The 17233-nt window shown below is 38.2% G+C and overlaps 1 protein-coding gene across 1 annotated transcript; it reads left to right on the forward strand.

Annotated features, from left to right (window-relative positions):
• Positions 1 to 11841: 11841 nt before the first annotated feature.
• Positions 11842 to 12786, forward strand: LOC129494293 (olfactory receptor 5B2-like). The gene has a single exon (XM_055301130.1). The coding sequence runs from the start codon at positions 11842 to 11844 to the stop codon at positions 12784 to 12786; it is 945 nt and encodes a 314-aa protein (XP_055157105.1).
• The last annotated feature ends 4447 nt before the right edge of the window (positions 12787 to 17233 follow it).

Here is a 17233-nt window from a genome sequence, read left to right on the forward strand (position 1 = left end):
AAGGGGAATATAAGGGAAGGGAGAAGAAATGTGTGGCAAATATCAGAAAGGGAGACAGAAGATAAAGACTCCTAACTCTGGGAAACGAACTAGGGGTGGTGGAAGGGGAGGAGGGCGGGGGGTGGGGGTGAATGGGTGACGGGCACGGAAGGGGACACTTGACGGGATGAGCACTGGGTGTTATTCTGTATGTTGGTAAATTGAACACCAATAAAAATTAATTTATAAAAAAATAAAAATAAAAAAATAAAAAAAAAAGAAAAAGAAAAGAATTTAGAGCATTTACTATGATGCAACTAGGGTTTTTTTTCTATTTTCCACTCAGGAGTTGTAAAGCCCACATTTGAAAAGTTAGTCTGTTGAAAACCCACACTATCAAGTAGTTAACATGTAACCATCTTTTAAGTTAGGGGTTTTTCATTAAGTGGTAAATAACAAATCAACTGCATTCCATTTACTAAGGCAAAAAAAGACAAAGTACAAGACTATGAGAAGTTTTCTACTTGATTCAATTTTCAAAATTTCTTCATACATATTGATGATTTTATTTCTTTAACTGCAATGATTCTAGACAGTCATAAAAAATGTAAGCATGACAATACTTTCCTACACTAAATATAACATGCTCAATATGCTAACTTGATTTATAATAATTATGTATTTTATTTTGATCCTTCAGTGAGTTGTGATATGAAAAGTCCCCAAGGAGATTTGCACTCCTGAATTCTTCCCCATTACTATAAAATTAGAGACATTGGACATATCAAGGTTTATAAAACTGTGCCTGAGTGTCCTGAGAGGGTCATTTTAATGTTAGTGTGAGGAATGTGGTATAACACGAATATCCCTTTCTGGGCCTAACGCCTATGAAAGTGGTGATTTCTCCACTGAAACCAGTTTTAAGTAGTTACTTTAAATATATTATTAAATTTTAGAATAATTCTGGATATAAGAAAATTTTACTGTGACACAAGTCTCGCCTATTTTAACATTTTTTTTCCTATTTTTCCGTTTTCCCCTATTGTAATATCCTACTTTAATGGTGCCAGGGAGGCTCACTTATTTAAATGTCTGCCTTCAGCTCACATCATTATCTCAGGGTTCTGGAATCGAGCCCTATGTCAGGCTCTCTGCTCAGCAGAGAGTTGCTTCTCCCTCTCCGTCTGTGTACTCGCTCTCTCTTTCTCTCCCTCTCTCTCAAGTAAATAAATAAAATCTCTTAATAAAAAAGAAAAAAGTATCATTCTAGTTTATTGTGATACATCTGTCAAAACCGAGAAACTTGGTTACTCATTACTATTGCTACATTACTATTATCTAAACTTCAAATATTTTTTCAGATTTTATTATTTTTCAATTAATGTCCTTTTCCTCCTAAAAGTTCCAAGCCAGGATACAACACTGAATGGAGTCCTTATGCTCTGTAGTCTATGACAATTTCTCAGTCTTTATTTATTTTTCATTACCATAATAGCTTTGAGAAATACTGGTCAGGTATTTTGTCTAATGGTTTTTCAATTTGCCCTTGGTTTTTTTTTTTCCTCATGATTAGACAGGAGTTATAGATTTTGAGCAAGAATAAGAAATGTCTTTCTTGCCATGTCTTATCAGGGCATGTATGTTACCAATGTGACTTATCACTGAGGATGTTAACCTTGATCATTCCACCAAGATATTTTTGCTGCTGTATTCACTGTAAAGTTATTTGTTTTCCGTGTTGTATACTCCATTCTTTGTAACTTGGTAACAATGTCCAGTCCACACTCAAAGTGGCTGAGTAATAGACTCCCACTCTGGGGAGAGGGGGTACTAAATATATCATTTAGAATTCTTCTAAAACAAAGTCTCTTGTATTTTATTTTGTTTCTTTGTTGGTTTTCATAGGCATGGGTTCGTGCATCTTTGTTCTACACTCTGGTAATAATTCCATACTCTGTTATTTGTTTTATTACTCATCTTGCTCCATCATGGCCATGGAGGGCATCTTCCATGTGAGCTGTTTCCTTCGGACATGTCTCAATCCTTCTCTTTATGTTTTTGGTTTTGTTTTGCTTTTTTTTTTTTCTTTCTGTAAGGATCAGTTGCTCTAGGCTTAGCTTGTATTTTTCCTGTCTCAGCCCTAAAATCAGTGATTTGTACTATTTCTTTTAATTAGAGAATTATTATTAGGAAAAAAGATCTGAGGATTGGGTGTTCTTGTTACTACTGGGGAGTCACTTCTAGGCTGTCTAGGCAGATAGTTATCACATGTGTGTGTGTATATGCTCCTGTGTATACAAACAAATCTATCAAATCTACAGTTTTTGTATGTATAATATATATCAAGAGAGAGAGGAGAGAGTGAGAAACATGACTTCATAGGGATGTCTTTAATATAAGCCCTTTTATTTCAGCCTTTCTGCTTACTTCTCTGACAAATTCCAGTTTTTTTTTCAACTCTAGAATATATGTAAAGCCATTCAAAATTGTTAACTAGTGCCCCCGTGGGCAACAATTTACCAACTAGAGGGATCCCTGGGTGGCGCCCCGGTTTGGCACCTGCCTTTGGCCCAGGGCGCGATCCTGGAGACCCGGGATGGAGTCCCACGTCGGGCTCCCGGTGCATGGAGCCTGCTTCTCCCTCTGCCTATGTCTCTGCGCCTCTCTCTCTCTCTCTCTGTGACTATCATAAATAAATTAAAAAACAATTAAAAACAATTTACCAACTAGAGTACAATTTTTCTGGAATGTTCCTTCTATTTTTAGCCTGTGAAGTTGATAACTTCCAATCAACACATTATATCAACTATTTTTTCTTTCCCCTTCCTGTGCCTTATTTTGTAATAGTTTGCATTCTGGTCCACAGCCCTCTCACCTTCTAGTTGATATATATATTTTTTTACTTGTAAAGTTCGCTTGAAGTGATGTATAATTGTATAGGGCTTGACAAATCTGTACATTCATGTATCTGCCATCCCAATACCATGCAGGATAATTCTATCCCTCTAAAAACTCCCCTATCTGTCTTTTTGTGGACAACAACTTACTCTTCTCTTAACCCTGGATACAACTGAACTACCATTCATCCTTATAGGTTTTCCTTCTCCAGAATATCATATGCACAGAATTATATAACATGTGGTCTGATTCTTTTACTCTCTGATTTGGGTCTGAATCTTTCACTTAGTAAAATACACTTAAAATTATTTATTTTGGGGGCACCTGGGTGGTTCAGTCAGTTAAGCATCTACCTTTGACTCATGTCATGATCTCAGGGTCTTGGGATTGAGTCCTGCATTGGGCTCCCTGCTCAGCAGGAAGTCTGCTTCTCCCTCTCCCTCTGTCCCTCCCCTTGCTCATGCTCTCTGTCTCAAATAAATAGATAAATAAATAAATAAATAAATAAATAAATAAAATCCTTTAAAAGCCAATTATGTTGTTCTAAGAATCATCAGCTCATATCTTTTTATTACTGAATAGTATTCCATTTACCTACCACTCAACCAGTTTACTTAACCATTCACCTTTGGGAGTACATCTGGTTGCCTCCTAGTCTTGATGATTCTCCATGAAGCTGCTATAAACATTTGCAAGCAGCATTTTGGGGACATGCACTTTCAATTTAATGTGGTAAATACCTAAGGGTACAAGTGCTGGGTCATATACCAAGTCCATGTATAACTTGATAAGGAATTGCCAAATTGTTTTTCTTTTGAATTACCACAATGCAAAATGACTGATTATTCCTATGGCTCCAAATCTTTATAGTATTGGATACTGTCAGGCTTGGGTTTTGGGTTGGTTTTTTTTTTTTTTGACATTTTAATAGATGCATGGTGATAATCTTTGGGGTTTTAGTATATATTTTTCTAACACCAAATTTTATTGAGCATCTTTTCATTTGTATATTTCCCATTTCTATCTCTTCTGCTAAAAGTTCTGACCATTTGCACATTTTTTGGAGTTGTTTGTTTCTTATTGTTGTGTTTTAGGGGTACTCTAAATTTCTATAAAAGAATCTTTTATACAGTGACATCAGCAAATGGCAGAGTATGAGATACCAACTTCATCCTCCCAATAAAACAACAATTAGCTATCCATGAACAGAAATAGCCCTGGGAGGGCTTGAGAATCCACAGTAACACAGTGGAGTAAAGCACCGAGAATAACTGTGCTCAGACAGCTGAGACATTTGGAGCCCTGCCAGGAACAAAGATGTGGGTTCTCAGTGTCAGCCACACAGAGAGTGCTACCCTGGTCTCCAGTGCTACTAGGACTCCCCACAGCCTTGGCAGCGGAGGACCCCTGTGAGCCCCAATGCATTTGTTAGTGCAGACCCAAGAGCCTGCTCCACAGAGGACAACTGTGGCTTAAGCCACTGAGGTAACCAACAACCATTGCAGCTGTAGACTCTCTAGAGAGGGAGACAGTGCTGTGTGCCCCACCCCCAAGAAAGAGCCACATTTGTGCCCCCTTGGCTTTGGGCCGCTCCCCCACTAACAGTTCAGCATCCGGGGCTCAAGAGCCACATGGCTCAGGGCACCCCCGCTGTAGATGCCAGCTCCATGGTGGTTTTGCATGTGTCTGCCTTCTAGACTCTGCATCCACAGCCACTCTGCATGCCCCACCCTTCAGTCACCTGAACCACTGTCAATGCAGACTAGCCTGCTCCTGGAGTCCCAGGGTCACAGCAGCTCTGCACATGCCTCCCAGCTGCTCAGCCTCTCCACCAGTGTCTGCACCTACAATGCCCAAACCACCATTCCAACAGGCACGTCCACACACCAGACCCCAGTGCTGTGTCCACTATAGGCATGGCCCTTCTCCAGATACCAGCTCCATGTCTGCTCTGCAAACATTCAGACGTAAAGCACCAAGCTACAGGCACCAGGAGTGCTCATGACTCAGACCCTGAAGCTGCCGTACCTCTGACCTGTGCACTCTCTACACTCTGCTCCATAGAGCAAGAAAAGATCCCTAGTAGCTAAAGCAACTTGAGAAAGAACATCATACTTCCTGATTTCAAACCATATTAAAAATCTGTAGTAATTGAAACAGTATGACTGTTCCATAAAAACAGACCCATAGAACTATGGAACAGAAGACAGAGCCCAGAAATAAATCAACATACATACAGTCAATTGACCTTTAACAGAAGTGCCAAGAATAAAGAGCGAAGAGTGGGAAAAGAACAGTCTCTTCAATAAATGGTGGTGGGAAAACTGGATATCCACATGCAAAAGAATGAAATGGGACACTCATCTTAACCCAGATGCAAAAATGAATTCAATGGATTAAAGACTTAAACATAAGATCTGAAACCATAAAACACCTAGAAGAAAACACAAAAATAAATCTCCCTGACATTGGTCTTAACAATGAGTTTTTGGGTTTGACACCGAAAACACAGGCACAAAAGTAAAAATAAATAAACAAGACTATGCCAGGAGTGCCTGGGTAGCTCAGTTGGTTATACGTCTGCCTTTGGCTTGGGTCATGATCTCAGGGTCCTGGGATCGAGTCCTACATCATGGTCCCTGCTCTGCAAGGAGCCTACCTCTCCTTTGGCCTCTGCCTCTCTCTATCTATCTATCTTTCATGAATAAATAAATAAAATCTTTAAAAACAAAACACAAGACTATGCCAAACTAAAAAGTTTCTGGTGCAGCCACTCTGGAAAACTGTGTGGAGGTTCCTCAAAGAGTTAAAAATAGATCTGCCTTACGACCCAGCAATTGTACTGTTGGGGACTTACCCCAAAGATACAGATGCAATGAAACGCCGGGACACCTGCACTCCAAAGTTTATAGCAGCAATGTCCACAATAGCCAAACTGTGGAAGGAGCCTCCGTGTCCATCGAAAGATGAATGGATAAAGAAGATGTGGTCTATATATACAATGGAATATTCCTCAGCCATTAGAAACGACAAATACCCACCATTTGCTTTGACGTGGATGGAACTGGAGGGTATTATGCTGAGTGAAATAAGTCAATCGGAGAAGGAAAAAAATTATATGGTCTCATTCATTTGGGGAATATAAAAAATAGCGAAAGGGAATAAAGGGGAAAGGAGAAAAAATAAGTGGGAAATATCAGAAAGGGAGACAGAACATGAAAGACTCCTAACTCTGGGAAACAAACTAGGGGTGGTGGAAGGGGAGGTAAGCGGGGGGTGGGAGTGACTGGGTGGCGGGCACTGAGGGCGGCACTTGACGGGATGAGCACTGGGTGTTATTCTGTATGTTGACAAATTGAACACCAATTAACTGACTAATCTGTCAGTTTAAAAGAGCTTTAGAGTAAGTCATGAAATCAACTAAGAGGCATAATTCAACTTCTTCTATTTAAGTATTCTAGTAGTTTTGCCCCTTCATGTAAATTTTCAATCAGCTTGTCAGTATTCCCAAAATTCTTCCTCAGATATTGGTTGAGATTAAGTTGAATCTGTAAATCAGCACAAGGAAATTAATATATTAAAGTCTTCCAATCCATGAACATGATATACTTCTCCTGCTGTACAGCTTCTCCTTGATTCTTTTCATTGGTGTTTTTAGTTTTCTACTTTCCAGTATTGCACATATTAAGTTAGACTCTACTTCATTGCAAATTTATGACCAAGACATGATTATTGTCTTTAGGGTACACCAATGAACGCATGATGATCTCCAATGTCTATACCATTATATTAACCACAATAGTCACATATTTGCTATATGGGGTAACATTATACATTCCAGGCAATAGGATCAGATATTTACCCACATGAAATTAAACCTCCCTTTAAGAAAAAAAATTGACAACTGTTTAGATACACTTTAATTCCTAGGCATTAGAAACTACCCAGTGTCTCCCAAATGGGATTGGATAAACAATCTATAGTGTCCATATAATAAAATATAGCCAGCAATGAAAAACAAAATTTACTACTAACACATTATGGGTTGTATTGTGTCCCTGAAGCTTTATATGTTGAAGTCCTAACCCTCAGTATTTCAGAATGTCATATTGTTTGAAAGTAGGGTCATCTTAGTTATATTAGTTAACATGAGGTCCTACTGTAACAGAGTGGAATTCTGGGTCAATATCATTGATGTTTTCATAAAAAGGGAAAACTTGGAGACATAACACAAGGAGAACACCATGGGAAGATGAACACAGAGATCAGGATGAGGCAGCAGAAGACAAGGAACACCAAAGATGGCCAGCAAACCACCCAGCAGCTAAGAGAAAAACATGAAGCAGATGCGCCCTTACAGCTTTCAGAGGGACCCAACAGAACCACGTTGCCAGTTCCTTGATCTCAGACTTCTAGTTCCAGAAATGTGAGACAATAAATTTCCATTATATAGGCCATTCAGTTTGTGGTACTTTGTTATGGCAGCTCTAGGAAATTAATACAGCTAACAGTATGGATGGGTCTCAGATGCACCATGCTAACTGGAAGAAGCCAGAGTCAAAAAAGGCTCCATGTGTTAAATGACTTTAAATGACCTTCTTGGGCAGCCTGGGTGGCTCAGCACTGCCTTCACCCCAGGGCGTGATCCTGGAGACCCAGGATCGAGTCCCACGTCAAGTTCCCTGCATGGAACCTGCTTCTCCCTCTGCCTGTGTCTCTTCCTCTCTCTCTGTCTCTCTCATGAATAAATAAATAAAATATTTTTTAAAAATGACCTTCTTGCAAAGGCAAAGCAATATGAGCAGAAAATGGTTTAGTGGTCACCATGGGCATTAGGTAGGAAAGGTGTTGATGGCAAAGAAGCTCAGAGATTTTCTTTAGATGATGGAACTCTTCCACATTATGATTGTGTTAGTGATTCCATGACCATAGAAATTTGACCACTTTGAACAGTTGTTCAAACTATAATTTAAATAGACTAAAAAACTTACTGTTTATAAATTACACTTTAATTAGAAAGTAGGGGGAAAACAAAAACATGCATGCACTGTTAACACATACAACTAAGTCCCCATAGGCAATTTAATTTATTCTTTAGTAGGAAGATAAGAGCTACAAATGACCTCCTAGGGGACATCCCCAGAGAGTTCGTGTCTTTGGAACTCCCTCCTGATCCCTATGAGTTAGTCTCTAAAACTCCCAAGATGACTCAATGTGACCTCATTTGAGAAGGACCCAACATGTGCTGAGCCCCTCTGGCCTCCATCTATTTGTCTGAAGGTTAGGAGTTGTTAGTACATGCAGTACTCTCCTCTCACCCTCAAATTCTGACCTGAGGATTTGTCATGAACCTCCAATCATGGCCAGGGAAAACACCTCAGATTAAAATTATATTCATTGACTTTAGAATGACAACCTCTCAGGCAGGTGTTTTATAGAGGATCCCTCATTTGCTATTCACCAACACTATTCCTTGAATTGTGTAGGAGAAGTAATTTTCTGTTTTGTTTTAGAGATAAGATAAGGAACTTCTCCAAGGGTATACAAAGAATGCGTGGTGGATTCAACACTCGAACATGGGTTCCTGGCTCCATATTGTGCTCTTCCTGTTATTGATCTTAGAGATCTTGGAACTATTTGACCAGCAACAGGTAGAGAATACCTCTCACATTACGTTTGCATCATCCCATGGCTGAATTTCTGATGCCAAACTCACTCTTCAGGATTGACTGCCCCTTCTTTTCCAACAGCAAGGTAAGCTTCTGTGTTCTATCTGCACTTTTAGTGAGAAATGTAATTCAAGCAAAGGCAGTGGTAAAGTTATACATAACTGTACCTGCTATAAGTTATAATCAATTTTAAAATATTTTGATAAAACAGTTGAGTTGAGGCTGGACATAAACATCAAAATTTCCATCAGAAAGGAATTTAGTGATACCTCTGAAACATTATCATGTTTCTCTTCTGCAAGAAATTAGTAAAAACAATAGTAAATGGATAAATAGTAAATGGATGAATAGTTAATGGATAAATAGTAAATGGATAAAAAAACCCTAATCAGATTGAATAGGTTTAATTTAATTTTATCTTATTTACTGTATCTTGATTTCTCATTGAAGGTAAAAAAAAAGAAAGAAAAGATCAATGTGGTGAAATAAGCCTCCTTTAAACTATGAAAGGACTGTAATTGAATTAGTGAGGTCCATCTCCTTTTCCCCATAATCTCACTGTAATTATTACTAACACATCTATAAATACTTGCAGTGAAGTCACTAAACGCACAGCCTTTGACTTGATCACAGCGGGTTTGAATCTTAAATCTTGACTTTTCCTCACATGAACTGCAATTATAGAGCTTTACATAGCATCTCAGAGCTTCAGTTCCCTTCATGGTAAAATGAGAATAATAGTGCTTACGTTATGCAGACAGTGCCTGGCCTATGATGACTTGATTTTTATATGTTGACATTTCAATGGTGCAAAAGTGATATGCATTCAGGAGAAAGTGTACTTGGAATTTTGAATTTTGATCTTCCCCTCCTAGTGATATGCAGTATGATGCTGATTTGTGAAGCTGGGCAGCAGCAGTGAGTCTCAGCTGCCAGTCAATCCGTGGTCATGTGGGTAACTAACCAACACACAACCGTTCTGGGCCCATATGACCATTCTGTGTTTCACTTTCAGTACATTGCTCAATAAGCACATGACATATTCAATATTTTGTTATAAAATAGGCCTTGTGTGTGGTGATTTGGGCCACTGCAGACTAGTGTAAGTGTTCTGAGCGCTCGTAAAGTAGGCTAGGTGAAACTATGATATTTGATAGGTTAGGTGTATAACGTGCATTTTATACTTATGATATTTTCCATTTATGATGTGCTTATCTGTACTTAACCCTAGTGTAAGTCAAGGAAAATCTGTAATGTTATCATGAGGATTAAATGTAAAGGCCCCTGTGTGTATGTATGTAGGTATTACTGATTGTGGAACACAGCATACTTACAAGTGGTTGTGATCATCAGTGTTGGAAAGCACAAAGACTCCACAGGGGAGGCATGTCCAGTGAAGGTGTTAAAGAACTAAGGAGGCCTGCAGTAAACTGATAATTAGCAAGTGACAAGTGCCCTTCCAAGTCTTCCAAGTCAAATGCAAGTATTAAAAACAAGATTCTTACATACAAGATTACATTCAAATAAACTATATTAAGACACATAGTGGTCCCAAATACAGATCTACAAGCTAAAGACACCAGCAAGCTATATACTCCCACCCATTGATCCCTGTGATTCAACTGTGAGATAACCATAATGAGAGAAAGAATAAGTTTAAAGGGACACTTTTGGAGCTCCTGCATCGATCTGTTGGTTGGACATCTGCCTTCAACTCAAGTCAGGGTCTCAGGGTCCTGGGATCCACCCCTCAGTTGGGCTTCCTGCACAGCAGGGAGTCTGCTTCTCTCTCTCCTTCTGCCCTTCATCCCTGATCATGAGCATTCCCTGTTTCTGAAATAAATGCAGAAAATCTTTTTTTAAAAGGTGGGGACACTTTCAACACAAGCTAATTTCTTCAGAAAGAAATTAAGCAAAAACAATGACTCACATGCAGGCGCTGGAACAGCCACTCAGGCAGGCAGAGGACAGACAGATTGAGCAACACTGAGGACACAGAAGATCCCAAGGGACAAAGTGTGTGCTATAAGCCATACTGAAGACAGAGGCTAACCAAGCCTTGTACATCACCCCTGACATTTCTGAAACCACCAAAGAGGCCACCTTTCCATCCTAATACTGACATTATACCTTACACTGATCAGGCTGTGTTAAATACTTGGCATTTTGGTTACTGGCTTTTATGTATCATTTACTTCTAATAATACCTTGAGTGAGGTCTCATTACTATTTCCATGTTGTAGATGAAGAAAAACAGGTTCTGGGAGTTAAGGTAGTACCAATGACTCTTCAGGAGAGAATGGTAGGGCTGACATGACCCTGGTCCCAGAGCCCAAGCTTTACTCTAGATGATGCCCACCCCTCAGACTGCCTCTGCTGGTTGTCTGAGACCCTGCTGCTGCCATATCCCAGCACATGGTCTATGCACATCTCTCCCTGTTACTTCACTGTGAAACCTCAAACTCTGAGTTCAGGACATGGGAGACATAGCGTGATTGTTAACTGAGTTAAATTCAATTTGATTTAAATTCAGTTGAGATCAATGGGCTTGGGAATCACTCTGCCTAGGCAAAAGTTTCAGCTTGCCAGTAATAATTTTGTAAACTCCAGACGCCTGGTGGCTTAATAGTTGAGCATCTGCTTTTGCTCAGGTCATGAATCTGGGGTCCTGGAATCAAGTCCCACATCAGGCTCCCTACAGATAGCCCACTTCTCGCTCTGCCTGTGTCTCTGCCTTTCTCTGTGTTTCTCTTATGAATAAATAAATAAAATATTTTAAAAAATAATTTTGTAAACTCAAGCTCTGTGCCTCATAAGTTAAATGGGGATAACAAGTAATCAATATCATGGATTTGTTGAAAGTAATAAATGACTATTCAGATAAAGTATCTAGAGCAGTTCCTGGCCCATAAGAAGTGTAGATATAAGCATTTTCTTGATTCAGAGAACTGAACCGACAGATTCATTCAAGACCTCTCATAATCAAGATGTTATATTTTCTACATCTCAGCTTATGAATTTACAAAATTGAAAACTTGGAAAATAATCTGTGAAGATCTTTGACTTCAAAACATGAAACTCAACTGATAATTTGTGCCGTAAATTATTTTATCTAGTCCATATTTTGGATCTGGAGAATCTTGAAGTACAGATTATTACTATAATGAAATACTGTATATTTAAGGATTGTGTAAATGTATATGTATGAATTTCACTTCAGTCCCCAATTTATTTATGATTCTGTCCTTTTATTTCTCATCTCTATAAGGCACCTTGTGATTCCCAAACAACGTCCATGGAGAACAACACAAAAGTGACTGAGTTCATCCTACTGGGACTAACCAATGCCCCAGAGCTGCAGATCCCCCTCTTTATCATGTTCACCCTCATTTACCTCTTCACTCTGGCTGGGAACCTGGGCATGGTGGTGCTGATTCTCTTGGACTCCCATCTCCACACTCCCATGTACTTTTTTCTCAGTAACCTGTCTCTGGTGGACTTTGGTTACTCTACAGCTGTCAGTCCCAAGGTCATGGCTGGGTTACTTAGAGGAGACCAGGTCATCTCCTACAATGCATGTGCTGCTCAGATGTTCTTTTTTGCAGCCTTTGCCACTGTGGAAAGTTACCTCTTAGCTTCAATGGCCTATGACCGCTATGTGGCCGTGTGCAAACCCCTCCATTACACCACCACCATGACGACAGGTGTGTGTGCTCGTCTGGCCATAGGCTCCTATATGTCTGGTTTTCTGAATGCTTCTGTAGATGTTGGAGATACATTCCATCTCTCTTTCTGTAATTCCAATGTGATCCATCACTTTTTCTGTGATATTCCTGCAGTCATGGCTCTCTCTTGCTCTAATAGACATGTCAGTGAGCTAGTTCTTGTCTTAGTAGCAAGCTTCCACATCTTTCTTGCTCTCCTCATTATCTTGATTTCCTACTTGTTCATTTTTATCACTGTCCTGAAAATGCCCTCAGTGGAGGGATACCTGAAGGCCGTATCCACCTGCGCCTCCCACCTCACTGCAGTATCCATCTTCTATGGGACAGTCATCTTCATGTACTCCCAGCCCACCTCCAACCACTCTATGGACACAGACAAAATCGTATCTGTGTTCTATACTGTAATCATCCCCATGCTAAATCCCATAGTGTATAGCCTGAGGAACAAAGAGGTAAAGAATGCTTTCAAGAAGGTTGTTGAGAAGGTAAAACTGTGTCTAAGCTTCACCTATTAGGGCTGTAGAATCCACAGTGACCCGGTTTCATCTTTGTCAGATCTTCATCATGCACAAACTCACAGTTTACAGCCCAGCATTTAAATTACTGACATGGTATTTCCCTCTCTGAAGTTTGTCACTAAAAAAAAAAGCTAGCATGTCCAGTTGTGTAACATCTGGATGAGAATACTCATGAATACCTTAAAAATTTAATGTTCATGCTTATCATGCATTTTATGAATTATATTCAATTTATTCATATGTTCACTTTTTCCCCACCATATGCTAATGCAAGTATATTTGTAAAATAGGGCTCAAACCCATGAAGACAACTGCAAGGATCCATGTGTGCACATACACACAAAAGTGGGAACTTTGTTAAACAAATTAGCTGGAATATGGCTAGTTTTTAATAAAAGGTTAAAATAATTGATTGTGGATTACAGAATAAATTGATGTCTAGCATTTTTTAATTTTTTCTCCAAAAACTCCTCCAAGATTCAAAAATGAATAACATGATATGAATTTCTTAACAAAAATATGTACTTTTTGTTGGAACACTTTTTCCAGAGCTAAAATCCTGAAGCAGTTAATATTTGTGTCTTAAGTAGGTAGAAAGTCATTAGGTAGAAAAAGTATGGTCACATGATAATTTTCAAAGGAAGGCCAGAGAATGAGAAAAGGATATCAAGTGATAATAAAGAAATTTCTCAATTTTTCTATATAGGACTACTGACTCTTCAATTTTGTAAGATAAATGCATGGAGTAATAATGATGTCATCCTTTTTTCTCTCTGGAAATACTATGAGATGCTAGTGCCCTCATTCAAGGACATTTTCATTTCAGATGAGCTATGTCATGTCTTGCCATTCTCCTACTCATTCACTCTGCATCATTCACACTGAGTTCCCTGCTGTTCCTGGACAATCCTAGCTCCCTCCTGCCACAGGTCCTTTGTACTTGCTACTGCCAATGTTTGAAAAGCTCCCTCACTTCCCTCAGGTCTTTAAATGTTACTGTATCACACTCAATCTACTCTCCAGCCCCCACCGGCACTGTTCCGAACTTGCTTTATTCTTCATGGTTCTGATCACTCCTCAACTATTTTTATTTATCTTTTTGTTCATTTGTTTATCCATTTACCTATCTACCTAGAATGTACACTCTGTAAAAAAAATGATTTTGTCTTCTTTACTAACAACTTCATCCCCAGCATATAAAGTGTAGCCTAGTTCACACTAATTTCTCAGTAAACATTTGTTAAATTAATCAATTAATTAAGCTTTGAGTCCAACAGTTACTATATTTGAACTATGGATAATTTAGTTCATTACCTATTATATAATTCTTCAGAAAAGAATTTTAAAACATTTCATAGACACAACTAGTTTTCCTTCTATTTTCTCATTCACTACGTGTATTCTCCACTTTTAGAAAAATTGATCTTTTGAAAACTACAGTGCCAAATGGAAAATATAACCATCTTTTAAATTAAAATTTTCTCATTAAATGGCATATAACACATGAAACTAATTCTATTTAAGAAATCATACAAAGACAAAGTATTTACACTTACTGAATTGACAGAGCTTTAAAGTAAGTCATGAAATAAAGTAAGGAGCATATTTCAACTTTCTTCTTTTTTTAAGAACTACTTTAAGTATTCTAGTAGCTTTACCCCTTCATGTAAATTACTCAATCAATTTGTCAACATTTCTAAAATTCTTCCTCAGATTTTGATTGAGATTAAGTTGAATCTGTAAATAAGCATGAGGAAATTGACACATTAAAGTTTTCCGATCCATGAACATGATATATCTCTACTGCTGCATAGCTTCTCCTTGATTCTTTTCATTGGTGTTTTTGATTTTCTACTTCCCAGTACTGCACATATTAAGTTAGATTCTACCTAATTGCGAACTAATGACCAAAGAGGCTCTGCAAACAGTATGTCCCTCTAGAATGACATCATGTGGAACCATGTTGGGATTTCAGAGGCTAATGAATAAGAATGAGAAGGGACTTCTAAACACATGGATTTCTCAGGAGAATAGGACTCCTTTGAGGGCATCCAGGGTTCCTCATCCAACTTCCTTAAAGAAGAAACAGTTAAACTGTTTCTAGGGACTTTGCTTGATTTGTTAAATGAGCACACAGATACATTTGCCATATGTTGTCTTTCTTCTTTTCCTATTTTTGAAAGACATAAGTAATATAATATAAAGTTGTACTTTTCAGTTTGCTCATTCCTGAGAGTCTGTATAAATGTATATAGTACACCACCCAGATTCATATACAAAACAGTTCTATCCACCCAAAACTTCCTTCTGCTTCCTTTGTGGTTACACCCTCCCATCCTCCAGACCCTCATAATCTCTGATCTGCTGACCACCTCCACCCCTGCATAGAGTTTTCCTTTTCAGTTTATCATATAAGTGGAATGAAACAATATGCAGCTTCTAGAGTCTGGCTTCCTTCACTTAGCATAATGCAATTAAGATACATGAATTTCCTTGCTTGTAACAGTAGTAGGTTCCTGTTGTAAACACATATTCCATTTTTTGATATGTAATTCATATACCGTAAAAGTCACCAAAGTATACCATGCACTGGTGTTTAGTACACTTACAAATTTGTGCAATCATTACCCTAGTTAATTCTTGAATATTTCCATCACCTCAGAAAGACTCTACACATGCAACTAGCAGTCAATGTGTATCAAAGGGCATTATCAAGAATGTGAAAAGGCCACCCATAAAATGGGAGAAAATACTTGTTATGCACATATCTGATAAGGGACTAATATCCAGAATATATGAAGAACATTTACAAATCAATATTAAAAAGATAAATTACTCGATTTAAAAATGGGCATGCTATTTAAATAGTTCTTCAAATAGGGTACACTAGTGGCCAATAAGCACAGAAAAAGATGCTCAACATCATAGTCACTAGAGAAATGCAAATAAAAACCACAATATACCACTGTGTATCTTGTAGGATGACTATAAAAAGAAAATGAGAACAACAAATTTTGGAGAGGTTGTGGACAAATAACTCTAATTAATCTTATTGCTGAGAATGAAAAATGGTGTAGCTGCTATGGGAAAACATTTGATAATTCTCAAAAAGTTAAACATAGAGGTTCCTGGGTGGCTCAGTCAGCTAAGCATCCAACTCTTGTTTTTGGCTCAGGTCATGATCTCAGGGTTGTGAGATCAAGTCCCACATCAGGCTGTGCATGAGCATGGAGCCTGAGATTCTCTTTCTCCCTCTCCTTCTTCTCCTCCACTCATACTCTCTCTCTTTCTCAAAAAAAAAAAAAAGTTAAACATAGAGTTACCATATGACCCCATAATTTCACTTGTAGGTTTATGTCCAGAAGAATTGAAAATATACAGACACTTGTACAATAACACTCATAGAAGCATTTTTCACAATTGCCAAAAAGTTGAAAGATTCCAAATATCCATCAACTGATGAATCAAGTGTATCCTCAAAAAATTATGCTAAGTGAAAGAAACTGGACATAAAAGGACAAATATTGTTTGATTCCACTTTTATGAATTAGCTAAAATAGGTAAGCCAATAAAAACAAAAATTTTATTACTCATTGACAGGGGATTAGGGAATAGGAGGAATGAGAGTAACGCTAATGTATATTGGGTTTAATTTTACAGTGATGGAAGTGTTCAGGAATAAGATATATATGATAATTACAAAATATGAAAGGTGACTGATTGTAGACTTTGAAATGGTCTATCTTATGTGAATTATATCTCAATAAAAAATATTGCAAATAGTGGAAGGGGAGGTGGGCGGGGGGATGGAGTGACTGGGTGACGGGCACTGAGGGCGGCAATTGACAGGATGAGCACTGGTGTTATACTATATGTTGCCAAATCGAACTCCAATAAAAATATTTTTAATAAATAAATAAAAAGATAATATGTAAATGAACGGGTGTGGCTGTGTTCCAATAAAACTTTTTTTTAAAGATTTTATTTATTTGTTCATGAGAGACACAGAGAGAAAGGCAGAAACACCGGAAGAGGGAGAAGCAGGCTCCATGCAGGGAGCCCAATGTGGGACTCGATCCGGTTCCCCGGGATCACACCCTGGGCTGAAGGCAGTGCTAAACCGCTGAGCCACTAAGGCTGCCCCCAATAAAACAATTTAGTTAAAAAAAAAAAAGAAGGAAATAGAGGACCTTCTTCACACCACATACAAAAATCAACCCAAAATATAAACGTGAATATAAAAGTTACATCTCTAAGACTCTTGGGAGAAAATACAGGAATAAATCTTTGTAAACTTCGGTTGGGCAAAATCTTTTTACATATATAACCAAAAGCACAAGCAACAAGAGAAAAGATATGTATATTGGATTTCATCAAAATTAAAATATTTATACTTCAGAAAGCACCATCTAGAAAATGATAAGTCAATCTATCATTTGGCAAA

This window comes from Nyctereutes procyonoides, unplaced genomic scaffold, assembly GCF_905146905.1.
Source record: "Nyctereutes procyonoides isolate TBG_1078 unplaced genomic scaffold, NYPRO_anot_genome, whole genome shotgun sequence".
Lineage (NCBI taxonomy): Eukaryota > Metazoa > Chordata > Mammalia > Carnivora > Canidae > Nyctereutes > Nyctereutes procyonoides.

Coding starts and splice junctions, on each gene's coding strand:
- LOC129494293 (XM_055301130.1), top strand. CDS start 11,842: ATGGAGAACAACACAAAAGTGACTGAGTTCATCCTACTGGGACTAACC.